Source organism: Aptenodytes patagonicus, chromosome 2, assembly GCF_965638725.1.
Source record: "Aptenodytes patagonicus chromosome 2, bAptPat1.pri.cur, whole genome shotgun sequence".
In the NCBI taxonomy this organism is placed as follows: Eukaryota; Metazoa; Chordata; class Aves; order Sphenisciformes; family Spheniscidae; genus Aptenodytes; species Aptenodytes patagonicus.
In genome coordinates this window covers 165086738-165113035 of record NC_134950.1, presented here as the reverse complement: position 1 = coordinate 165113035, position 26298 = coordinate 165086738, and the positions used below count along the sequence as shown (strand labels likewise).

The following is a 26298-nucleotide window of genomic DNA, read 5'->3' as shown; positions in this document are numbered from 1 at the left end:
CAGGATTTAAAAAAAAAAAAAAAAAAAAAAAAAGAGTCTTTAAAGCTTATTAAGCCACATCCTAAAACTAGTTAGGTTTTTGACTGTCCTACTTAGCCTAACTGTATTTACAGATAATTTCTACCTGTTTGTTTCTGTGTCAGAGTAGTCTTATATCTTAAATAGTTCTTGTCGTGCTCTGGTGTTTGTCTAACCCCTGACATTTACAGAGTGCAAAAGTATCCTCTTCAGCTATGAGCTTTCTAGGCTATTTGAGCCAAGCTTTTGGTGCAGCAGAATCTAAGAATGAAGCATAAACAGGTATTTTAAACATGATCTATGTGGATCTCTGCCTGTCTCCATAAATAACCTCCCCAAATAAAAACGGTTTCAAGTATATAAGAAAATATATAACAGGAAAACCTTTACAGCGTAAATTTATGAGGTGGTGTTGCCAAGCCTTGTGATTTGTTCCAGTATCACTGTATTTTCTCAACTTTCAGCTCCTGGAGTTCTCTCTTAAAAAAAAAAAAAAAAAAAAATCTATCCTTCTTGATTATGGATATAAGCCTGGAGGTAGGAGTCAAGCAATGGCTTGTAAAGGAGGAGGTCAGGATGTAGATAAAAATAATACGATTTTAAAAAATAAAACATTGGTTAAAAACCCTCAAGATGAGTTAATTCAGTATTTGTTTAAGATGCCACTGGCTGATACACTGACAGAAAACGCCAATAAAACATCTTACCAACTTGCCTCTATTCTTTTTGCAGAATTGCACGGCTAGTAATGATCTGATCCCACTTCTATAGGTAAAATACTGACTGATTTTGTTGTTCCAATGTGCTAAAAACTATTCATATCATAAATTCCAGGGAGCAGGATCTCTTGCTTTCTGAATCACAGGACAGGGAAAGGGCTTCAGCTTTATTAAACAGAAAACTGAGGTAAAGAGGTAAGTGACCAGCTTATGGCAGATCCAGGAACTGAACATAGATTTCAGATTTTCTGTGCTTTAGGCAGAAGGCTGGTCTTCTTTTCTCTTAACAAGCTATCGAAGCCCAAACTCTTAGTTAAAAATTGACAATGCCGCTCAGTAACAATGAAACAGCAAGAATACTTGAAAAAGAAGTCATCTTCAAGTTAAACCATTGGTCCTTCTAAAGTTAGTATCTGCAAAAACTTGCCCCCAACACACCATCAAAAATTTTTCCAGAAGGCTAATTTAGAATTCATACCAGTTTCTGTATCCGTCAGGCAGGACAAGAACCACAATACTGACATTACCATCAGGACTCCCATCTTTGCGTTTGATCTCTAGTGCCTTAGTTCTGCAGCTTTTTCCATCATACTTACGGACTTTATATCCCAGCTTTTCAGCATGAATCCTCTTGGCCATGAACTGCCCTTCAATCAACGCTCGTATTTCCACCTCCTTTGGAAAGTCTGAAACCTGTATCAAAGAGGGAATGCATTAAGTTAACAAGCACCTTACACAGTATACAATGCCAAGCTGGCGACTGGTTAAAAACACAAGACAGATTTATAGTTGATTATCCTTGTCTTCACCCTGAAGTCTGCTTTCAACTAGGCCCAGTTCTTCGCTCATACACACAAGATGGACCTAAAGACTCATGACAGAGAACTCAACCCATAACCTCGGTGCTGTTGGCAAATCCATCAAACTTGAAATCAATGCTCGATGGGAAAAGCTTCTAGGGCAAATTGTAAACTCTTCTCTACGCATTTCTCAGCACCAAATGCTGCTTAAGAATCAGTATCTCAAAAATATAAAATTAAAGCAAGTAGATAAAATTCAGATGCATTAAGCAATGTCACAAAAGTTTAAATCTATTTCTGTCTGTACAAAAGTGAAACCATGTAATCTTTTCATTAATTTATTTAGTTACTATATATAACATTTTTCTGTCCTTTCGTCAACCAGAATACGAGAAAGGCAACGGAAGTAAGAAAACATTGAACTACAAAGAAATACAAAGAATCTTTCAGAAAAAGTTGAGCTTTTCCACGCACTACAATAAGTGCCTACAACCTGTGTAACAGCTAGAAGTGATTAAGCATTCATTTAAACAGCGAGCATTTAAGAGACTAGTGCTACACTGCAAACACAAGATAGTATCAATCTCTGTTCACCTAGGTGAGGTCTAATCGACTGGGAGTCATGATTGATCAAAGACATCTGCCGAGTTTCAGTACCACCCAGAAAGCCGGACGTTTAAACACCACTCATTCCTCAAAAGAAAAAGAAAAAAAGAAAAAAGCTACAAAGAACTTTTCTTTCCATAACATAATTTCTATTTTAATTCCAATTGGACTTGAGCCTGTGTTTACTTACATACCACCATGTAGCTTGTAGATTACTCCAAGACATGCAGGACAGCAAAATGAGGTCTTTACATACACATTTAGAGCAAGATAAAAGACAAAATGTTATAGCCCAAATTTCAACACATCCTTATCTGTGTGTCTGAAACTTAGCAGATGGGGACTAAGTCATGTAACTGTACTAAGCTCTCAATAAGCTTAAAGTTAATCCTGTTTCAAAAACAGTGTTGGTTTCAGTAAATCCACATTTTCCAGTGAAGGAAATATTTCCTCAAAAAAAATACCGTATAAGTTCTAGTTCAGACTCTGCACTGTAGATACTCTCAAGCTACAGACCAAATACTTCCTTATGAAAATCATCCTAGCGACTTGCATCAATAAATGAAACTTGAAAGGAAGTATCTCAGACAAAAAAAACTGAAACACACAAAATCATAATGGCAAAGATTTCAAGCCTTGACAGTACTCCTTCAAGGTTTGAGACGTTAACTAGATTATTACTACCTTTTGGTTGTCTCTGTTGAATCTGTGAATCCCAACTGCTTCAGGAGTAATTTCCATCACATCAAAGTAGAAACCTGCATGAAGGAACATTAAAGAGTGTCATGTTTGCTCCTAGCCCAAAATTGGAATCTCATTTCAGCACACAGCTAAAATGACAATAAATGTTTATCACGTATTTGGAAAGACATTTGAGTCACCACACAGACTGTTTCTTAACTAATTTCAGTCCACACATTTATGAAATTTAACTACTTTCAGTTTACAAAAATGTGGATCTTAAGCATGTCTGGCTCTAGGCATGCAAACTATATAATAAACAACAAGCCTACAAAAGAGCACACATCCACCAGAACACACACACATGCAAGTAACATAGATAATATATAACACATCTTAATAGTTTCAGTAGGTCAGATGCAAGGGTGAAAGAAAAAAAAAAAACACAGAAAAAATTGTAAGTAAGAAGAGTACAGGAATATGGGAACACTTCATGCACTGGATTAGGTTTCATGAGCTTATTAGGGAACATCAGATATTTTAAGTCATGAAGCAGAGCTGGTTTCTGAGTAGTTTTGATGAGATCTGAAGAAATGCAGTAATGCTTTGTAGACAGCTAGACAAAAAGTGTGAAAAAGATTTCTTTTGTGTTGATGGCAAGAAGGGTTAGTGAGAAAAGATATTCAAGAAAAGAGAAAAAAAAAAGAAAATGAGGACAGAAAAACTGAACAGAATAGCTAAGAAACTAAGGAGAGTTTTTAAGGTTCAGATCTTTGGAACAAGAGTATGCTGCCCTAGCAGCCCTATGAATATTACCCAAAAACCAAAAATAGTACTGTGCTTTAGCGCACACAGACTTTTTGGTTAAACATTCTGAAAACCTGCCAGTAAGCAACACTGCGGGTTACAGATCTGCAGGCCCTACTGGGGAATATATATCCCAAAATTTCCTTTCTGACCCTGCTGCCACCTTGAATCTAGCAGATGAGATCTTCAAGTAAACTGGTTTCATTAGCCTTCTTGGGTACCTCCCGGACTCAACAGGACCCTCATCTGTTCACCACTCCCCCTTCCCTATTTGTTACCCCCGTTCCTCTCATTCTCCCAGCCTCACTCTAGCAGCTGCCTCTGCCCATCTCCAAACCTCCGCAGCCTCCAGGGCATCTTCTCACATGACAGGGAACAAGTGATAAAAGGGAGGGTGCCTAATCAGTTACTTCTTTGCTCTGCTTCCCTCAGGAACTCAGATTACCAACATTACTGTATTTTTACATGTATACTGTGTCTTCAAATAACCCAGAGGTTATCCGAGCATGCAGGTTATTGAGGATGACTTTTACGAAACACCCATTTTTGTAGGGGACTGAGATATACCGGTGAATATGCCATAATACAAATTTTAAAACTTTAAGGCCGTGTCCTGGTATATCCCTGAAATCAGTAAAAATATTTTCATCAACTTCCAATGTTTTTAATACTAAAGTGGCTGACTTCTGGGTTTTGGAATAACTTCTTCCCATTTTCTGAAACACCCGAACTGATTTGTCTTCTAGTGAAAAGAGATTCCTGGTCATTTTATTACCCCCCAGAGTCTGGATTTGACACACAACATAACAGAGTTTCTACAAATGAAATCAGTGCTAACCTCACAGTGTCAAGAAACTGTATCATAAATTCACTTTCCTAAGGAATGAAGTCTTCTATAGCTTAAATATCTACATTAAAAAACTTTGCTAGCTACGGATTTTTTGTATCAATTTTAATCATATCAATTCAGATCTAGTATGATTGCAATGATTTCAAATCCAGCTCTGTAATGGTTAATTCTTCATCTTGATTACACACATGCTCACCTTTGAATAACTTATTTCAGAGCTATATACTACACCAGTGAAATGTTAAACTGTAGGAAAGAAAATAACTTAAAATTTCAAATACATGGGTTTATTAATATTTTTAAAATATTTCCATCATCACTTTATTGGATTTCATTCACTTAGCATAATGTGGGAAAAAACAAGGATGAAACGACACTGTGACAGACATTGGGGAAAATGCAGAAAATCTAGGCACCATTTGATACTATTGCTTTGTTCGCATGCACTGAACAAGATTCTAGAGTAATGTTTAGAGATCAAAACCATTGAAGATTGAGAAAGAAATAGTATGGAGCTACTTAATCCACTTGGTTTGAGTCTTCAGCAAAAAGAAACAAACTTTAATAAACGCCTCCTTCAGAAATCACTAGTTTTAAACATTCTACAGCTAAGATGCTACTAACACCCTCTCAACAACCAAAAGAGCTCCATAAATCTCATTTTCTTATTTAGTGAATATTGAAGAAAAATACTATCATGACACTTAGCTTGCCAACAGGGCATTTCTAAGTACACATTAGGAATTTCCCTCGCTCTGGTTAACTTAATTCTTGGCCTTTATCATGACACAAGTAAAAAGTAGGTACAAGTCCCACAAAACCATGTGTCTAAGCAAACCCTGGAACTCCCAGCCCTGCTAAGGCTCATACCCAAGTTTCCATTGTTTCCAGCAACAGTAGATGATAAGGCTTTGGAGAATTCATCCCAGGAGCCTGAAGCACAGTCATCTCTGATCCTCTCTCTCATCAGAGAGCCGTTCTTAAAGCTGAAACACACAAACATACCATATGCATTTTCCAAAACGTCTGGCTCTAGATTTTTCAAGCAATTTGTTGTTTTACTCAATATTGGAGTTCATTGTATCAGCTGAATACAGCTGGGCAAGCTAAAAGATACAATCATTTCTTCATTATGGAAAGAGATGGAGAGGGAGAAAACTAGGCAAGAGAGAAAACAAGTATTACAGGACGTGTTGAGGAACACAGTGCAGAGATGCTGGTATACATCTCTCCAAAGAGTCGGCTTAGACTCAGTCTGGCAGGCCATGCTAAACCCAGGTTATCTCTGAACAGCTAAGACATCTCCTCAGAGCTCCATGCACAGGAGTTGCAGCTCACTGCCTGACTCACTATGGTCTCCTGGAGCTTAAAGCACTGGAGAACACATTGTACGCACTGACGGAGCAGCAGCAGGATGCTCTGATCATGCTGGCCCTGAGGCAGGTCCTGTGGAGCTGTGTTTCTGCACTGTGCCAGCACTCCTGTAAAGGGCTTCACCAAGTCTGGTTGCACCCAGCAGCCAAGACGAATACGTAGTTTTGGACTATCTGCAGATGACACATGGCACCAATGACACAGCCAGGAGCAGTCTGAGGACTATCAAGAAGAACTACAGAGCCCTGGGAGCAGCAGTAAGGGACTCAGGAGTGCAGGTAGTTTTTTCATCAGTCCTCCCAGTCAAAGGGAAGGGGTTTGAAAGGGCCAGTCGAATCTGGCAAGTCAACAAATGGTTACGAAACTGGTGCCACAGCCAGGGGTTCGGCTACTTAGACCAGGGGACTCCCTTTGAGAAACCTGGTCTACTGGAGGCTGACGGGGTCCATCTGTCAGAGAAGGGGAAGAGCATCTTCAGCCATAAGCTTGCCAAGCTGGTGAAGAGGGCTTTAAACTACAGATGCCGGGGGAGGGGAACCTCAATCCATCCCACTCCTACCAGTTTGATGCCAGGGCCAGCAATAGATGCCCAGAGCCTGAAGAAGGATCACAGGTCAGCAGGAGAGCGCCTGAAGAGCAGCACAAAGGAACTCCAGCCAGTAAGACACCTTCATCGGGGGCCCAACTTAAATGCTTCTATGCAAACGCACGTAGCATGGGGAATAAACAAGAGGAGTTGGAGACGTGCGCATGCCTGCAGGGCTACGACCTTATTGGCATCACGGAGACGTGCTCGGATGGCTCCTATGATTGGAGTGTTGGGATGGAAGGATACAGGCTCTTTAGGAAGGACAGGCAGGGGAGACAAGGAGGGGGTGTCGCCCTCTATTGCAATGACCAGCTGGAGTGCATGGAGCTCTGCCTGGGGATGGACGAGGAGCCAATTGAGAGCTTATGGGTCAAGATTAAAGGGAAGGCAGGGACAGGTGACATTACAGTGGGGGTCTGCTACAGGCCACCTGACCAGGAAGACCAAGCAGATGAGGCCCTCTATAGACAAATAGGAGCAGCCTCACACTCACAAGCCCTGGTCCTCATGGGGGACTTCAACTACCCCGACATCTGCTGGAGGGACAACACGGCAGGGCATAAGCAATCCGGGAGGTTCCTGGAATGCGTCAATGATAACTTCCTTCTCCGAGTGGTAGAGGAGCCAACGAGGAGAGGCGCTATGCTGGACCTTGTTCTCACCAACAAGGAGGGGCTGGTGGGGAATGTGAGGCTCAAGGGCAGCCTGGGCTGCAGTGACCATAAAGTGGTGGAGTTCAGGATCCTTAGGACACCGAGGAGGGCGCACAGCAAGCTCACTACTCTGGACTTCAGGAGAGCAGGCTTTGGCCTCTTCAGGGATCTGCTTGGTAGAGTGCCATGGGACAAAGCCCTGGAGGGAAGAGGGGCCCAAGAAAGCTGGGTAATATTCAATGATCGCCTCCTTCAAGCTCAGGAGCGATACATCCTAACAAAGAAGAAGTCAGGCAAAAATGCCAGGAGGCCTTCATGGATGAACAAGGAGCTCCTGGACAAACTCCAACACAAAAAGGAAGCCTACAGCGGGTGGAAGCAAGGACAGGTAGCCTGGGAGGAATACAGAGAAATTGTCCGAGCAGCCAGGGATCAGGTTAGGAAAGCTAAAGCCCTAATAGAATTAAATCTGGCCAGGGAGGTCAAGGGCAACAAGAAAAGATTCTAGACGTATGTCGGGGATAAAAGAAAGACAAGGGAAAATGTGGGCCCTCTCCGGAATGAAACGGGAGACCTATTTACCCAGGACACAGAGAAGGCTAAGATACTCAATGACTTTTTTGCCTTGGTCTTCACTGGCAAGTGCTTGAGCCTCACCGTCCAAGCCGCAGAAGGCAAAGGCGGGGACTGGGAGAATGAAGAGCCACCCACTGTGGGAGAAGATCAGGTTCAAGACCATCGAAGGCACCTGAAAGTGCACAAGTCCATGGGACCCAATGAGATCATCCGCGGGTCCTGAAGGAACTGGCAGATGAAGTCGCTAAGCCACTATCCATCGTACTTGAGAAGTCACAGCAGTCCAGTGAAGTTCCCACTGACTGGAAAAGGGGAAACATAACCCCCATTTTTAAAAAGGGAAAAAAGGAAGACCCAGGGAACTACAGGCCAGTCAGTCTCACGTCAGTGCACCTGGCAAGATCATGGAACAGATCCTCCTGGAAGCTCTGCTAAGGCACATGGAGGACAGGGAGGTGATTCGAGACAGCCAGCATGGCTTCACCAAGGGCAAGTCCTGCCTGACTAACCTAGTGGCCTTCTACGATGGAGTGACTACATCAGTGGACACAGGAAGGGCTGCAGATGTCATCTATCTGGACCTCTGTAAGGCCTTTGACACGGTCCCCCACAATATCCTTCTCTCTAAACTGGAGAGGTATGGATTTGATGGGTGGACTGTCCGGTAAAGGGTGAGGAATTGGTTAGATGGTCGCATCCAGAGGATAGTGGTCAATGGCTCAATGTCCAGATGGAGACTGGTGACGAGTGGCATCCCACAGGGGTCCGTATTGGGACCGGTACTGTTTAATATCTTCAATCAACATAGACAGTGGGATCGAGTGCACCCTCAGCAAGTTTGCAGATGACACCAAGCTGAGTGGTGTGGTCGACACACCAGAGGGATGGGATGCCATCCAGAGGGACCTGGACAAGCTCGAGAAGTGGGCCTGTGTAAACCTCATGAGGTTTAACAAGGCCAAGTGCAAGGTCCTGCACCTGGGTCGGGGCAAGCCCCGGTATCAATACAGGCTGGGGGATGAAGGGACTGAGAGCAGCCCTGCCGAGGAGGACTTGGGGGTACTGGTGGATGAAAAGCTGGACATGAGCCAGCAATGTGCGCTCACAGCCCAGAAGGCCAATCGTATCCTGGGCTGCACCAAAAGCAGCGTGGCCAGCAGGTCGAGGGAGGGGATTTTCCCCCTCTACTCTGCTCTGGTGAGACCCCACCTGGAGTCCTGTGTCCAGCTCTGGAGCCCTCAGCATAAGACAGACACGGACCTGTTGGAGCGGGTCCAGAAGAGGGCCACGAAAATGATCAGGGGGATGGAACACCTCTCCTCTGAAGAAAGGCTGAGAGAGTTGGGGTTGTTCAGCCTAGAGAAGAGAAGGCTTCAGGGAGACCTTCTTGCAGCCTATCAGTACTTCAAGGGGGCTTATAAAAAAGATGGTGGCAGACTTTTTAGCAGGACCTGTTGCAAGAGGACAAGGGGGAATGGCTTTAAACTAAAGGGGGGGAGATTTAGACCTAGATATAAGGAAGAAATGTTTTACGCTGAGGGTGGTGAAACACTGGCACAGGCTGCCCAGAGAGGTGGTGGATGCCCCATCCCTGGAAACATTCCAGGTCAGGCTGGACGGGGCTCTGAGCAACCTGATGTAGTTGAAGATGTCCCTGCCCACAGCAGGGGGGTTGGACTAGATGACCTTTAGAGGTCCCTTCCAACCCAAACTATTCTATGATTCTATGAACCTCGTAACTGCTTTAGAAAGAAATGTTCCGTGGTGTGGGTGCAGAGGTAGCTCTGCTATGCATTGTCAGAAGTACTCTGACACAGCACTAAAAAGATCACTCTGAGATGACTCTGCAAGGAGGAGCAAGAGTGTTTCTACATTGCATTTATGATTTCAGGAGCATGGTACCAGTATGAAGCCAGCTTGGGTCCAACATGACTTATGAGGTCTAGCTCCATGCCAGGATCTGGCAAAAGAAAGCACCATAGCTGCATCTGCACAATTCTGATCCAGAGCCAGTAAACCATGCTGTAAAATATGCATCTGTTCAGTGTTTATGGTCTTTGCACCCTTTATGCAGTCACCTCCTTTGCTTCCTCTGTGAATATAACACTCCTGCAAAATACTGCAGCATTGGGCTCTGACCCAGAGGAAAGCAGTTTGAATATTCTCCAGCATGGAGTTATCAGAGCAACTCAGCAGGAAAGGCACATAACTATCCAGAAAGAGGGCAAGGAAATTATTGAACTTGCTCAGTAGCAGCAGCTGAAGTTACTCGAGTTTTCTGTACAAATATTCTGCCTGGTAGCTCAGGCACTCTTTTTCTACTAGCCCAGGTAAGTCCCCTATTAACTCTATCATTTTATAAAAACAAAGAGGCGTTGCTGCAAAAGGGGCAGTGTCAGGGCAGAAATTACTAGGCAGGGGGAACAGGAGCTCCTTGTATCTGCGTGGCTACAGAAGTAGCCATGTATCCTTGTGTTCTGAAAGGCAGGTTTGGCCTTCTGCACACGTTAAGCTGCAGTAAAAGAATGGCAGTATAACAGTTATTCAGAAAAATGCCTCTGCATCTCCTTTCCTATTACAAACAGGTTGTTTATATAGCTCTTTTATACAGCAAAAGTGGGAAAATATTGGGTAAAAGAGAAACTTGAATGCAAACTTCAAAAAGCAACCAAGTGCTGGGAAATCATACTATGAAACCCAGCAACTTGCACTTGACATCACGCTTTTGAACTCAACTTCACGAGCGCTGTTCCCACTGTCATCTACAGCATCCTGTTACTGCACGGATAACACTTGACATTATAGTTACAGGGCAGATTTGAGCTTTGCTGAAGTTTTGAATTACAAGCACCTACAATCCAGGGGATTTAAACAAAATTTATCTGCATATTATTTGTAAATATTTGCCTAAGCACTATGACCTGTTTTGGAAGTTTTTGCCCCAAATACAGTGACTCAGCGAGGGAAAACAGCTTCAGGCCATCTTTCCACCTACTTGGCTGGCGAGGGGCCACACAATTCCCAAATCACAACAGCCAAAAGCTACCATGAGGATCATTCTCTCAGCTGGGTTTCTTGAGATCTCAGTATTTTCCACATGCACAGCCTAATATGTCCCTGAACAGCACTGATTATACTCCTCTATGAAAAGGGAATCTTCACCTGCCCCGTTATGTCCCCTCTGGACCACTAGAAGAGCACAGAAGTTATACAGCCTGGTCAAGCTTCTGACATTTCATATTATTTTATTTCAGAAGATTGTTATTCCTGTACATTAAATGTATTACCTTAGATTCATAGTGAACTGGCTCTATGTATATGTAAAAATAATTTCAGCTTTTTATTGCCATGAGAATTTATCCTCCACAACTCTGCAGTTTCAGTTACTCAAGTTAAACAATAGGAGTGCTATAACGTTGATGCAAATGTTTCAGCAGTAGATTGCCATATACCGTACAGAATGCTGAATGTTCTATTCATTATCATTTTGCAAAAGAAATAAAAAACATTAACACAGAGAAAGAATTACATATTATTGATCCCAGATGTACAAAAAAAATAAGTGATATTACCATAAAAGTGCCATATATGTTTGAGAATCAACAGGGTTGCAGAGGATATGACCTTCTAAGGCAGGAGTTGGTTCTTGGATCCACAGAAACAATGTGTCACTTGTGCCAAGGCTAATCTGGAGGGGGGGGGGGAATTGAAGTGTTATCACAATGTGCACAGAAAGCAATACAGAAATTAAATTAAAACCATTTGTTATTACCACTAATTGTTTTTAAATTACACATTAAGTCAATTGGATTCATGTTGAAGCTAGCTCTGACTTAGGTTGTCACACCATTGAAATACATACTAGATGGAGACAGGTTTTAATGTCTGGAGCATTAGTTAAAAATAGTCACAAGAGTTTACTTAAAATCTTTCAGGCAGCTTACAGTTTGATAGAAATAAAACAAGCATGAATCCAATAAACAGAAAATCAACTCTAGCAGATAAATTTAACTGACAACCTACAGCTATTTTACATTTCACGTATTTCATTTATTTGAGGATATGGACAGTTTTCAGGAGTATGTTTTGACTTACTGCAATATCTCCTTCTTGAAGGCTCATCCCTGCCAATGACGCTGAAAGCAAAGAGTCAGAATACCAGATAAAAAGTTACTCGTTTGACTCAATTATAGCATGTTGCATGAGACATCATAATACAACACATTCACCATCTCAAAAGTACAACATAAATGGCAAATATGCTCATGATGGCCTTGGCCTATACACTGTAAAAGATGGGCAAAGCATTTGGGTGACAGAGTGATTTTTAACAGAATCAAAATGCTCAAGACAAAAGACTACGGAACTGCATAATTCTCTAATGTTTTATGTATTCAGGTTTTAAATACAGTGGAGCCTTACTTAACAACACACTTTCAAGGAGAACCACTCCTACTTATATCAGACTACTCACATATTTACTGGACTAAGCTGGATTTGAATCTCTAGAAGAAAAATTGGACTTTTGGGAAATGCAGAGTTTAACCATCTCCCAGAATATGAATGTAAAATATACCATGATGAAGCCTCCATCTTGACTCAAACCTGCATATGCTACTGTAATATGGATAAGTATTTTATTTTCACAGTCTTGAGAAACAGATGACTTTGCTCTACACTGCAACAGTCTCCAGGATTCCAAAAACTGACCCTAAATTAACACATTCCCTTATACTGAGATCTATCAGTCTGACAAAAGGACAGCTCTAATTCTTAGAGAAAGCCTATGAGGTCCATCTCCACCTTTTTGCTTGAAAAGATACAACAGCAATTTTTTAATTCATATTTTCTAAGTTAAAATGTTAGCAGTTCATAGTAAGAATAGTTTCTTAGGGGCAGGCAAACCAAAACTGAAGTTATCAAGAAGCAAATGAAGTCACCTCTATTACTAGGCAAAAGAGAATTCATTTGTCATACCCAGCTTATCTAAGATGCCTATACCTCAGAAGAACCAGTAGTGGAAGGCTGTTGGGAAAAGGTATTAATGCCGATAAACACGATACTCTTTCACTGTATAGGGAGCATCTGAGAATCAATGAGATTGATTTAGAGTTTTAGTACATACATAATCATATTCACAGAATCTTATACATTTAATCATCTCACCTGGATTGTCTCCTGTAAATGCTACTATTTTACAGTCTGGGCTAAACCCATAACGTTGACTGTAATATGGAGAAATGGGCCCCTAAGGAAAGAAAGAGTGAGAGGGAAAAAAGCTCAAAAAATTGAAAGTAATCTTGCAATGTATGACACAATGTGTTGTAACATAGAACTGAAAAACCCCAAAGCAGCTGTAATAATCATTTCTGTGTATTTAAGGTATGAATGAATATTTTAAAGATTTTGAATCCAACTTTTTTGTTCTTGAGAACCTCACAGAAATACCCTCCGATTAGATTTTTAAATAGGTTAAGTAAATAGTAGCATTTTAGCTTTGGGTCTCTCTCCAGTTATTCACATCAAGTAACATAAACACATCCATCTATTTTGCACACATACATAAATATTAATACATAGAAATTAGAAATTCAATGCAAACATAAGAGGAAACACAACATTAATATACATCACAACATCAAATGCTGGAATATGACCCCTATTATTTTAGGGGTCAAGAACTGTGTCCTGGTTTCAGCAGGGATAGAGTTAATTTTCTTCCTAGTAGCTAGTACAGTGCTGTGTTTTGGATTTAGTAGGAGAATAATGTTGATAACACAATGATGTTCTAGTTGTTGTTAAGTAGTGCTTACACTAGCCAAGGACTTTTCAGCTTCCCATGCTCTACCGACTGAGAAGGCTGGAGGTGCACAAGAAGCCGGGAGGGGGCACAGCCAGGACAGCTGACCCAAACTGGCCAGAGGGACATTCCATACCATGGGACGTCATGCTCAGTACATAAACTGGGGAAAGCTGGCCGGGGGGGCCGCTGCTCGGGGACTGGCTGGGCATTGGTCGGCGGATGGTGAGCAACTGCATCGTGCATCACTTGCTTTGTATAGTCTTCTATTATTATTACTATTATTATGATGATTATTATTTTATTTTATTTCAATTATTAAACTGTTTTTATCTCAACCCACAAGTTTTCTCACTTTCACTCTTCCGATTCTCTCTCCCATCCCAATGGGGCGGGGCGGGGCGGGGGGGGGGGGAAGGAGTGCGCAGGCGGCTGTGTGGTGCTCAGTTGCCCACTGAGGTTAAACCACAACAAACTGTAAGCCACATTTGATAGCCATAGAGAAAAAACAGGAGAAGAAAACTATCCATAAAAAATACAAGGACATCTGTAAGGATTTTTTGGTATGTTCCTCTCCACTACAGAAGATCAGCACTGAATTCAGATGGATCAGGTGATGGGTATCTACACTCTCTTATATGTGCACCAGCTAAAGCAATAGCTCTTTTTGTGCTGGGTAGTAAGACTAAATTCATTTACTCTGAGAGATGTGTGGCTTGATTTGATTTCACCATTATGCTACGCGAACTGAGGAGCTTTAAATATCCCAAATTATTCACAAAGATTACCTCATTAACTCTACAAACAGTTTAAAACAAGGTCCCTGTCAAGAAATGCAAACGTTGGGCTCTCTTTCTGCAGTAATAAATACTGTGCACAGTTCTGCAGTGACCAAGTGTTTGCGGGCATGAGGGGGGACTCCCAAGACCCTTATCACTGGAGCATCTACCAAAACTTTTCTCATCATAGCCCAGGGCATGCAAGAATCCAAGGTGATCGACGATGAAAGCTACGACAGACACCAGCTACCAGTCAGTTTTCAAAGATGTCTGTTTCTGCTCTGGCATACACATTCAAAACACACCTGGAAATATTAAATCAAACAGCGTAGCTCTGAGGATAACTGTGCATGCATGCTTGCGTGCACACACAAATACACTCCAAGAAAGTACTATTACCAGAACTCTCAACACAAAGCTCTATTTGTTGCTTACAACTCTTCTAGACAGGCACATACCAGGACTGAATGGGATGGTACAGGGCATCCTAGTTTCTCCTCTAATCCAGGTGCACAAGCATCAAGGCAGGACACTGACCATACCTTTTCCCAAATCTGCAGCAAGTTCATACCAGAACCTACAAGACAGATCAAAACAAGAGGCATACATCATTAAACACAAGACAGTACTGTATCAGAAAATTCCACCTCGTTACAGGCAACAGAAAATTTACAGATGCATATTTTACATTCAAAGAGAATGGTTACAGCTCTTTTAAGCATAAAGGATACTGATGATTCAGCCTCTGGATAGCTTTCACCTGTAAAGGTAGCAGAAAAGGCTTCTCTGATCCACAATGCACTAGACAATTCAGTTATTCCCAAATTAAGAGCAAAAGAAAGAACATGGATGCCTCCCTATCAATTCCTCCCCAAATCTTCCACCTTAGACAAAGACTTCACAACTCCCTGAAGGCGATGCAGCAATGTCACCTGAAGGTGTGTTGTGCTCACTTGAGACCTAACAATGAAGAAATTCCCCCCTGCGTGGTATGGCTTTACACTACTCCTACCTTTGAGTAGAGTATCATATAAGCATCTAAATCCATGCTGACTAATCTTCCTCCATATCAATGTTTCCCTCTTCAGAGATGACAAAATAAAGGCTTAGAAGTAAAAAAAAAAAAAAAAAAAAAAAAAAAAAAGGCAAGAGGTCAAATTTTCAAATGTAGCCTTTAATTTTGAGGCTAGTTTGGAGAGTCCAGCTTTGAATACCAAAGTCATGATTTTCAGAAATGCTGAACAGCCCAACTGAAATCTACATAACATACTGAGCACTCCATATCCCTTGCTTATGCTTCTAAGGTGCCTTTAATTGCACATTTCATTAAACTTGAAAATCTGTATGTGTTTCTGGTTAGTACTGTTCAGGGACCTATCAGTCTTATTCTAGATTAACATTTTCTTTTCAAAGGCTGTTTAGCCCACGATTTATTTATCTCAGAAACACAGCCACACTCTCAGCTGAGCACAGTGGAAAACCTGAAATTTACTTAAATTCAGTACATCTTTAAACTTTTTAAAACACAAAGTCAGTGAAGTTGACCCGACTTGCAGTGTCTGTGGAATAAGACTATGCTTGTGATGCTGGAAGACAGAGGAAGAGAAGGGATGCAACCCACATCTCAGCCAGCACATCACAAGGCTCTAGCAGCGCTCCTATTCTGAAGAAGGGCACACGCCTGCCACACACTCCACATACATACACACTACTGCTGGTCACGCACGCACAAATGAGCCCACCTTATCAATTCCCAGCAGCCTTTTTCACATAGGCTTAATAATGAATTTAATAATGTTTATAAATAGAGTATCTATTTGTGCAGTCCAATCCTAAGCACCATCAGCAAGGTCTGGACCTAGTGCTTCACACAGTGTTATAAACAGTGTTGCACACTCCAGCTGAGACACTGGAATAACCCAAGCCAAACAGTAGGATACTTAGATTATACTTAATAAAATATAAAATAGAATTAAATATATTAAATTAAATCGATCCCATTTCAGGCAAATTAAACACACTTAACAAATTATGCACTGGTTTATTTGGCCTATGACGCAACAGCAGGAATCTGACAGAGCACAAAATGCAACACGCCTCCCACAGGCAGAAGGTGCATTTCCCTTTTCTGCTGTCAAAATTGCTACCACCCACAGAAAAGGAAAGATGGCAAGATTTACTCCAGCTTCTCTCAGTTTTCTACGTGAGACCACTCTGAAATCTAGCCATCCCCTCCTTCCAGGGGTAAACTGAGCCCAGCATCACTGTCTGCACTTCCCGGAGGCAGAGGGTGTGAGCAGCCTCGTGTCCCAAGCTCTTGAGCACAACAAGGTGTTCTAAGAGGAAATATGTAAATCTATAAATTTTCCCGGAAAAGTCCCTAATTTAAAAGACCAAGAACCCCTTTGCTAAATTAAATTAACCAATAAGCAACAGAAACTTTAACTAAATAGGAATTTTACTAGAGAAAAGTTAGTTGTTTTCTGTGGTTTTTTTTTTTTAAATAATATCCTCCCCCCCCCCCCACAAGCCTAGAGAAACATTTAACCAGTATCCTCCAATGCAATTTTGCAAGACATGAGGACAGCCTCCAATCTTCTCTGCAAAAAACAGGAAAAACACTAACCTTTATAACTGAAAAGGTCTAAGCTTATATTATACAGAAACAACAATTCAGTTTATTGACTGGTAGATATAGTCGCACAAAGACTTTAATACGCCCTGAGAAAGAGAAAGATGAGCTAATCTTTCCTCAGGGCATAAAGTTGAGCTAATTTACCCCACCCTCAGAAACTCATTTAAAAGATGTGAAACAACTGTTTTACAAGAACTATTAATCTGTTGGCCTGGATTCATCCTATCCAACTGTGGGCACTTGCACGAGAATCTCTAGTCACTGAAAAATAAAAACCAGAGCTGAATGCTCCCCAGAACTGCTTCTCTTTCTCCTTTGATTATAGAGGGAGCGATGCACAGTGAGTTCCTAACTCAAGCACCCAACTTGTGACCTCTGGTCATGATCTACGCTGCTAAGTTTAACATATCAAATGGACATATAACACTCCAAATGGATACCCCATCAGCAATGAAGGTCAATAGCCAAGGTCATGGTCTAGTAAGGACTGAGGAAAGGGTCAATACGTGGATTAACAGGATTCAGAATTTCACTGCAAGCATCACTGACTTTTAACATAAAATGACCGGGAGCACAATCAGGACTTGCTAATATTTACTACATATACAAAACTGTAAGTGCTTCAATGCTGGGGGAAGAAAAAAAAAAAATTCATTACAAAGACCAAACGATGCAGACTAACTGGTTTTATTAATCAACAAACTAAAGATCAATATTTGCATACATTTATAAACAGTTAAGTGCATCTGTATTACAGCACTCTGGATTGCCTTTTCAGTGAGCTAAAATCGTAAGCAGCGTAACTGCTGACACCACACAAGCTACATTAGGAGCAAATCCAGCCCACCACGCTTCCTTTTGAAAAGGCTTCAGTTCAAACCATCCTTGTTTGACAGAACAACAAAAACAAGTATGCTAAGCTATGATTTGCCTAAGGCTCTTAGAAAACCATTTCAAAAGATAAAGCTTCTCTAGGTCAAGAGCTGAATAGCTGTTCTTTAAGTCTTCTAAAAGAAACAATGCCTCAAGTGTTCAAGTTGTTTAGGTCCTAAATGTATCTTATTTTTAACATCTGCACAATATAAATGAAAATCATTCTTCATTCCACCAGAATGTAATTTGATTTTTTTTAAATCAATCACCCAGGGTGCTCAGCCATTCACGGGGAGTGATTTGAACCTTACGAGATTGGACCTTTAAAAAGAAAGAAAAAAAAAAAATCCTGAAACTGAATAGCACATTTCCTACAATAACCTGCAAATTTAAAGAGATAAGTTATTGTGCAGAGCTAAACAATTTGACAGGGTCTTTTAAAGACGATATGACCTGAAGTTAAACCTACAGAAATGAAGAATAGGTCTATTATCTGAACATTATTTTGAGAGATGCATTTTAAACTACAATATACAGGTGCGATGTAAAAGATCAAGTGAATTGCAAGAAACCGTAAACGACAAGAAAACAAGTTTTTCAGCTGGATCCAAATAACCACTGCATCCAAATAACCACTGCATACATTATAATTATATTTTATTACTAGAATTAAAATTCTCTCTCATTATGTTAGAAGAAAAGAACGAACAAGATAAAATACAGCTTACAATGCCAAAAAATCTTGTCTTGTAAAGAGAACTGTAACACTTAGCTCTCTTATCTTTTTTCACACAAAGATTTAATAATCTTACATGCTCTGAACAGTAGATAACATTTATTCAAGTTCCATAAATATCCAGAGGTGTAACAGAACAGGCTCTCCTAGAGTTGTCTGAAAAATGCAATACATTTTCTTAGAAAATTTATCAATTAAGCAAATTTTCTTTTTTTTCAGTTTAAAATGTTTTGGTTTTCAACCAAACACAGCAATTTTCATGTTCCAAAATTGAAGAAGCACGGATTTCCCCCACTTGCTTCCAAGTAGAAAAGGCAGAGATAACATTACCAAAAAAATAAAAACCACCCACAACCCCAAAACCAGTATTTTTTTAATGCTTATATTTTCAAACATTTGAATCAAAATTAACACTTCACTCTCATTGAAAAATAAAAAATCAACATATTTCTTTACCAGAAAAAGTACCCTGAAGATCTCACCGTCTCTATTTGAAATGCAGGACGTGAGCTAGTTCTGTGGGTTGTTGAGTGGCTGAAGTGCTCAGTATTTGGGCCTACTGAGGAGCAAAGTGCAAATCTCCAGAGATATAGTTGCCAATAACACACAAAATACAGCTGTGAAAATACATGGCTAACAGAACAGGACCAGAAGACAGATGTAATAATCTCACAACTGCTGCAAAATAAGCATGGATTGTCTTGCAATTTTTAAGGTCTCAAGTATAACCGGGAGATCTGATATCGAGGAAGTTGTCCATTAGCTAAAATTGAGGTATCGTGCCTTTTCCTATGAGCTTTGATGGAACAACGAAGGAGAAAAAAATGAGTTGGTCCTAACACATGGGTGTCAACTATGGCTCTATAATGCAAAATTTCCTTAGAGAGCCTTGTTATCTAACCTTTCAGCTCTGAAATATATATCTTCTCTTAGTTTCAGAGCAGGAATCAAAAATGCGATTTAGAAGTAACACTACAGCTCCCAGGAAAATGGTTTCCTTTGTAATTGCCACTTAAAATTGCCATTTAAAAGCTGGATAACTGAGATAACGCACAACAGAAAAGAGAGAGACTAGCCTTGTCACTTTTTTGTTTGTCCTTGTTATGATGAATAGAGAGATATGGAAGGTTAAATTTTTTTTTAACTGAGTTTAGGATTTTTTTGCTTGGTTTATGCTTTTTCCTCTGGTTCATTTTGAAAAGATACTTCTCTTGCAGATTCATACTCCAGTTAGGTGGGGGGGAAAATAATCACAATATACATCTTGTTCACATCCTGTGCAACTCAGAGCTAAACCAGCAAAACCAAAGAACAAATACCAGAACTATGAAGTCTAGCTTAAAATTCCACAACTTTTTCATGCTTAAATAGATATTTCAGCGTTCCTTTATACATCGTAAAGTAATGAAAAAATGGTACAATTTCATTTATTTTCTGTGGATCCATTTTGTAGAAATAGGAATCATAGTATGATGATGCATATAAGCACAGCTGACAGCACCATCAAGAGCAGCAACAAATTGAAAGAACAGCTTAAAATCTAATATACTTGTCATTGAAGTTTAAAGACTGAAAATAAATAGCAGAGACCTTGTCCCCCTTTTATGTAAAGTGGGGATGGAAAGGAAAATTTCCTTGTTGAATTGTTACTACGAGAAAAGCCCACACACTTACCATCACTGTAATCGATGGGTGCATAGGCTCCTAGGAAAAGAGAAGCTGCAAAACTACTAACCAAAGAGATTCTCTGAAAGAAAAAGTGTGAGAAAGTGAGTCCCATCAGTATTCGCTTCAAAGAAAGTAAATAATGAAGTAATTGGAAGCACAAAATCTTAATAGATGCTTAATGTTAGGCACAGAAAGCACACAAAAATACACCTAGAAGGATTATTCAGTTCTATCTTACTGCCTAAGTAGTACTGCAGATATCAATCTAAAAGTAACCCCATGATAAAAGCTGTTAATAGCTTTGCATTCTGAAACATGCAAAATACACCTAGAATATTAGCATACTCTATGTTATGATTAATTAATTCACAACTTCAGTGTATCACAGAACCTCATTTCAAGGAAAAACGCTTGCTAAGGAGGCGGGGGGGGGGGGGGGGGGGGAACCCACCTGTATGTTGACAACAGGGGAAATACCCAGAAACCATGCACTGGGCAACCCACAGCACAGGTCTGTAAGCTTTTTAGCAGCTCTGGCAAAGCTCTGCTAGCACCTTTACGTGAACTCTTACCTTCCTCCCAGCTGAGACTCTAGACCTCCCAGGAGTTACTCCCAGGAGCTGGTAATAATCAGCTTTGAACTGAACTGCTACCTGCAGCTCTGCCTCAGGGTATGTTCCAACAATGCATTAAATCCAACTGTAGGGCTTCTAATACCGGTCCAAAAATGCCCCGGCCACGTGATCCAACACGAACTTGCTTCCACTTCAAATCTGCTATACAAACTACGAAGTTAACTGGCTACCGCCAAGCTTTCTGCAGGATCAAGTATTATCTGTTCCCAAGAAGCTGGCATAAAAGCTGACAAATTCCTTATTGTGTGCTCTGACTAATTCAGAAGAAATATGACTGTCGCCCAATAACTAATCAGAATCAAAGCTCTACTGGTGGAGTGAGCCAGCAGTGACAGGTTTTTTATTAATGATCACAAAACCACTGCTTCACACAGCATTCAAAGACGGACTATAGCCAGAGCTCTGAAGAGGTGGTTATAATGACCAGGAAACTTAATGATGCACTTGCTCTTCATGCGTCTCTCCCCAAGAATATATCACATTGTGCTTCGATAACAAAGGCCTACCTTCTGTGGTGCCCCAACGGGCACTAGCTGCCTGAAATGGAAGGAAAAGGATGAAGTTAAACTGTGAATCAGCCAGTTTAGCAAGCTGACCTAGAGAAGGAAAAACATCCACCTTCCACGTCATTGAGACTGACGAGCTGCTAAGCACTTCCTGAGGGTTCCCAAGAGCAACTCTGGCATAGAGGTATTTTGTGCTTGAACATATCTTGCATATCCTTTTTTGCTAAAAGGTGCCATCAGTGCAACCAGCCCTCAAAGTCTGAGCTTGGTCTGACTAGTTCTCAGTTCCACAGGCCCACTTCCCCTCCACTAATGCATTTTTCTCCAAATTTAGTCTTAAGCTTATGATCAGACTGTATTAGCGTTCTGTTTCACCCCATCACTTACTAGCATGAAGGGTATAAAACGTACTTAGAAAGAAAAAATGGAAAAAATAGAAGCATTGTCCCACAAAATACACAATAAACTTTGCAACTCACTTCCCCATGAAGTCCCCAAGGGGCTCGATTTTAAAAGCCACAAAAAAATTATGATCGATACTATAAAGAACTGCAGTAATACAAAAACAGGAGCAGTCTGACTTCACTGGTCTGGATGTTTGGCGTATTCTAATCACAGGACAGGAGCCCTTCCCTCATTTACATTATAATTTGCATGGAGTTTTCACCTTGCTTCAAACCATGGCTTTTCAGTCACAGCTAGATGCAGACTCAACAAACTAAAACAATAATGGAATTGCAAGCTGATTTCTGAAAATTAAAAATCAGAAGGAAACCAACTACACAATGCAATTCATTTGTAATAATAGACTAAAAGTAGCTCCTCAAGGGAAAAACGATGAAAAAAGTCTAGAATCGATTGCAGGCTTTTTCCTACACACATCCGCACGGATGCCAGCTTTGCATGGCAGAGCAATCACATTTCTGCATGCAAACGGCCAGTTCTAAGTCTGAACATTTCAACTGTGTGCTTAATTACCCACTTGTGTTCAAACTGTTGTACATACAATTTATTACCACCCAAATGAAAGTCTGTTTTTTAAAACATCTTCCACAAAGGTGAGATCCCATACAGCCTGCTGTGTTAAATGTAACATCCAAGACAGAACTCATGCCCGATTTTTATCTGCCCAATGACTATAATGTAACAAAACCAAAAATAAAATAATCAAATTTACAATTTTAATCTTAAAACCAAGCATAAGGATCAAAATACTCTTGAGCAAAAAAGTCTGACATCCCCACAAAATTAATTTTAAAAGATTTTCAACTATGTTTTCCAATAAGTGTATTAAAGTTGAGCCAACCTCAGTTTGCATGTAGACCTCAGGATTCTGGCTGTAAATCTTTGCTATCTGGTTTCCTGTAAAACGCTGAGAAAAAAGTGGAAATGCTTAGAAATACAAACACTAAATGGAGTCAATAATCACTAACTCTGTGTAATGAGTTCAGTACATTGCACTTTGGAAATTTAATTTGCCTGATGCATGATGAAAGTCAGTGCACAGCAGGCAATCTGCACTAAACAGGCTATAACGCATAGTCTCATTATGAGAATTTTGCTCACCTTTTGGAAAAAAAAGCATGTGAAAAAGCATTACTATCCATAATTTACATTTCAGAAATGACAGTTCAATGGAATGAATCACATTATTCTGTGCACAGAAACCAGGACAATTCAAATGCCGCCTTCAAACCCTTGAAAAGGTTTAGGTTACCCAACCTATGTACCTCTCTGAGGCAGGTGAATTGGGAGCAAAGCAGAAGTTTCATACACAAAGAAGCAACTCCAGCACAGGCTAATAATAGTTCTAAGAATAATTATTTTTCATCCATGTATTATATCAAATAACAAAACACTGAAACCTTAATCTTTAGCAAGTGAAAAATAAACTGTTAGTGGTATGCAAAGTCTGATTTCAACACTGGCCATAAACCTTGCATGATGATTCAAAGACAGAATCAGCAATTTGGGAGGTTAGAGCCTTAATCTGTTGAACCAACAGTAAGAATAGCCAGGTGCTGAGATGCCTGGAGGGCAGCCCCGCTCCCACTCCAGAACTCACTGTCACAGTTACGAGAGAAGGATGTGCCAGAAGAGGAGACAAGTGACAGAGTACTCTCTGATAGCATCCCAAACTTCTAAAACTCACTTTTCTCAGTCAACAGCTGCTTGTTAGCCTTCAGGGAACATTACAAGGCCAATTTTTTAATTGCAGAAGTAACCTAGAGCAGTGATCCACAAACAGGGGGGTCATAACCCCAAGTAAACTTGTAACACAAAGTGGATTGCCATCCCAATGGAAATGTGGCTGCACAGGAGCTCCCAGGGGAGAACCAGGCCCTGGGACTGTACACCTAGCCACCAAACACTGTATTTCAGAACCACTGGCCAAATGCAACAGCTCACCCCAGCTGCTTCCTCCAACAAAATTTCCAGTGTTTGCCTAATTTCACTTTAAAATTTCCACATCTTCCTTTGTGAGACTACTGCAAAGCACAGTATCATTGGAGTTTCTTCAAAAACTCTCTCTTTCATAGTTAATGGCTGATCATTACCTGCTGTGGTACCACTGTAATGGCAGAATTGTTTCTACCACAAGACTCTGCTGAGAACTTTCTTCCCATCCGTTCCTTACCTCATAGGCTCGAGAACCAGTGACACTTGCTAGGTTCTGTGCTCCCCCCACAGCTTTCTCCAGAGCGCTGCACTGGGAAGCTGTGCTAGAATCCATCCAGATGGGGCTGTTACCGACAGAAAAACAAGCCTGCAATGAACAATATCCTTTATTAGTAAGTCTGCTCTAAGAAGTCCCTGCTGGACTAATAGCAATACAGCAGACCTACGTATCAGCTCACAGTTCAGTTCTCTGACGTGCCTTCTGGTCTCCTCTCGATAATTACAGGAAAGCGGATACTGGGCAGCATGTTGGTCAGTGGTGAAAAGTTTAACCCAAACTTCACACCAGAGGGAAGCAACAGGCTTTTTCCGCTCTTACTTGACATAAACTGCAGCACGATGTCTCAGTACACTCCTTTGGTAGCCAAAGCCCCGGGCCCTTTTATGCAAGTTTAGCCCCACTTTTTAGAACTCCTCTCTAACAATCAGATTATCTTTCCACAGCTCTGCTAACAGATTTCTCTTTAATGACTGACATAACCATTTGGAAATGCAACTGACGCTTAGTACATCACCAGAGAGCATTTTAATGGAATGGTTCCATGAGTTTTGCACAGATGAGATATTTCCAAAATTAATCACTTAACAGACCAGTTACACAAATCTCTCTCTTTCAACGTACAACTGTCCTTTCTGATCTTGAAGTAAGGAAGGTAAGGGTCTTCAAGAGGAAAGCTGATTCCTCCCTACTTTTCTTTTTAAATAAGATTGTCAAGTCTATGTTCAAAACTTACCAAACACACACACAAAATGTTGAGGTTCAGCAATGTACTTGTTAGGAGTTTGTGTCCACACAGCATTACACTTCCATACTTTCAGAGGTAAGTGTAAACTGGTCTTTTTTATTTTTTAATATTTTTCTAATGAAATCGCAAGCACTGCAAGGAAACTCAGGTACAACAGTATTTTTCACCACAATTTTTTGTTACTACAAATATATAAAAAAAATGTAAAATATTTACAGGTTGTTTACAAAAATACTACATTTCATAAAAGAACAAACAGGCTGTTACTCTGACACAGAAAAGATTCTGGGTCACCCACTGGCACCTGTAAGCTTTTAAAGCAGTATACACTGTCACTCAGGAGAAAAAGACATATCAAAAGCCCTGGAGTTGAAGGGAATAACCAGTACATTTCACTTTATGCTGCAGGGGCACGCAACTCAGCCAAACGAGGAAAGGCTTGCAAGGAGAAAAGCAATGTGTAAGGATCAGAAAAAGGACAGTGTAGCTCTCCCTTCCGAGCTCTTTTATGCACGTTACCTTTAGTGACTGATGTAAAGGCAGTTCAGATGATGCATTCTTTAAAATTTGGATGCTTCCTTTTTTCCAGTACACACTCCCATGTTGCTGCAGAAAGTACAGAAACAGGAGTTGGAGATACCCTCCCAAGCCACGAAGTTCATATCCTGATCTGAATTTCAAACTCTAAGGGACAGAGAACTCTCTCCATATTAGGACCAAAAAATGCACCTTTTCAAGTCAAGTGCTTCATTAAAAGACTCTTTAAAATTTGAGCAAAGCATACACTAAACCAGAAAACATAGGAGTCAAGAGACGATGATTTTGAACTATAGCAACTTCTAGTGGGAACTATTATAATACTGCTAATGGCATTAGATACTTCTTTGAGGGCTCTTTGAGCTGTAGCCAGGGCTCCACAGTCAAGACTGTTAGTTCTGTGCTATTTCAGCACAGTCCCCAGATTCTTCACTTACATGCCTGCCCCAGTCACCACTAGCAGATTGCATAATATTGAGAAGGTTATTTAAGCTCCATCTCTCAGGCGGCTTCCTCAAGCCAGGCATCTCTAGTTATGCACCTGCAGGACACCCTAGGCAAACTGCAAAGCACCATGCAGTGACCCACTAATAGTTCTGATGACACCAAGTGCACATAGAAACCCCTGGGCACAGAGTACTTGACCACAGTGTGATCCAGATTGTATTTCACATCTCTGCCATTTCTGCACACAACTGAGACCAAGTTTGTCCCTTCTTTGGGACAAACACTGGCACATCCGTGCACCTCCACAGTGACCTGCAGCATAAAGACAAGGTTCTTCAAAGAGAAAAGGGAGAGAGACAATATGGGTTGGAAGGGGGCAACTAAATGAAATCTGTTCTACCTAAAAGAATCTGACTATAGCACCAAGCTGACACCCCCAACTCGCTGGAGGATGGGTAAAATAGAGGGAATACGGGCAATCTGGAAATGCACTTCCTTTTTTCACTTGAGTAAGCTGGGGTTACTTGGCAGTCCCTAACTTCTGTTCCACTGAAGAATTCGTAACACAGCCTTGATACCCGGCT

At 40.8% G+C, this 26298-nt stretch overlaps 1 protein-coding gene across 1 annotated transcript in view; it reads right to left on the bottom strand.

The window, feature by feature from the left end:
- Positions 1–26298, bottom strand: part of XYLB (xylulokinase) — a 92052-nt gene that overhangs the window by 60035 nt on the left and 5719 nt on the right. The window contains exons 5-15 of the mRNA XM_076331974.1: positions 25250–25336; positions 23944–24072; positions 22612–22677; positions 20171–20243; positions 14711–14829; positions 12840–12921; positions 11769–11809; positions 11246–11361; positions 5352–5467; positions 2828–2901; positions 1334–1430 (exon numbers count right to left, since the gene is read on the bottom strand). Of these exons, the coding sequence (XP_076188089.1) occupies positions 1334–1430; positions 2828–2901; positions 5352–5467; positions 11246–11361; positions 11769–11809; positions 12840–12921; positions 14711–14829; positions 20171–20243; positions 22612–22677; positions 23944–24072; positions 25250–25336 (1000 nt within the window). The remainder of the gene's footprint in view (positions 1–1333; positions 1431–2827; positions 2902–5351; positions 5468–11245; positions 11362–11768; positions 11810–12839; positions 12922–14710; positions 14830–20170; positions 20244–22611; positions 22678–23943; positions 24073–25249; positions 25337–26298) is intronic.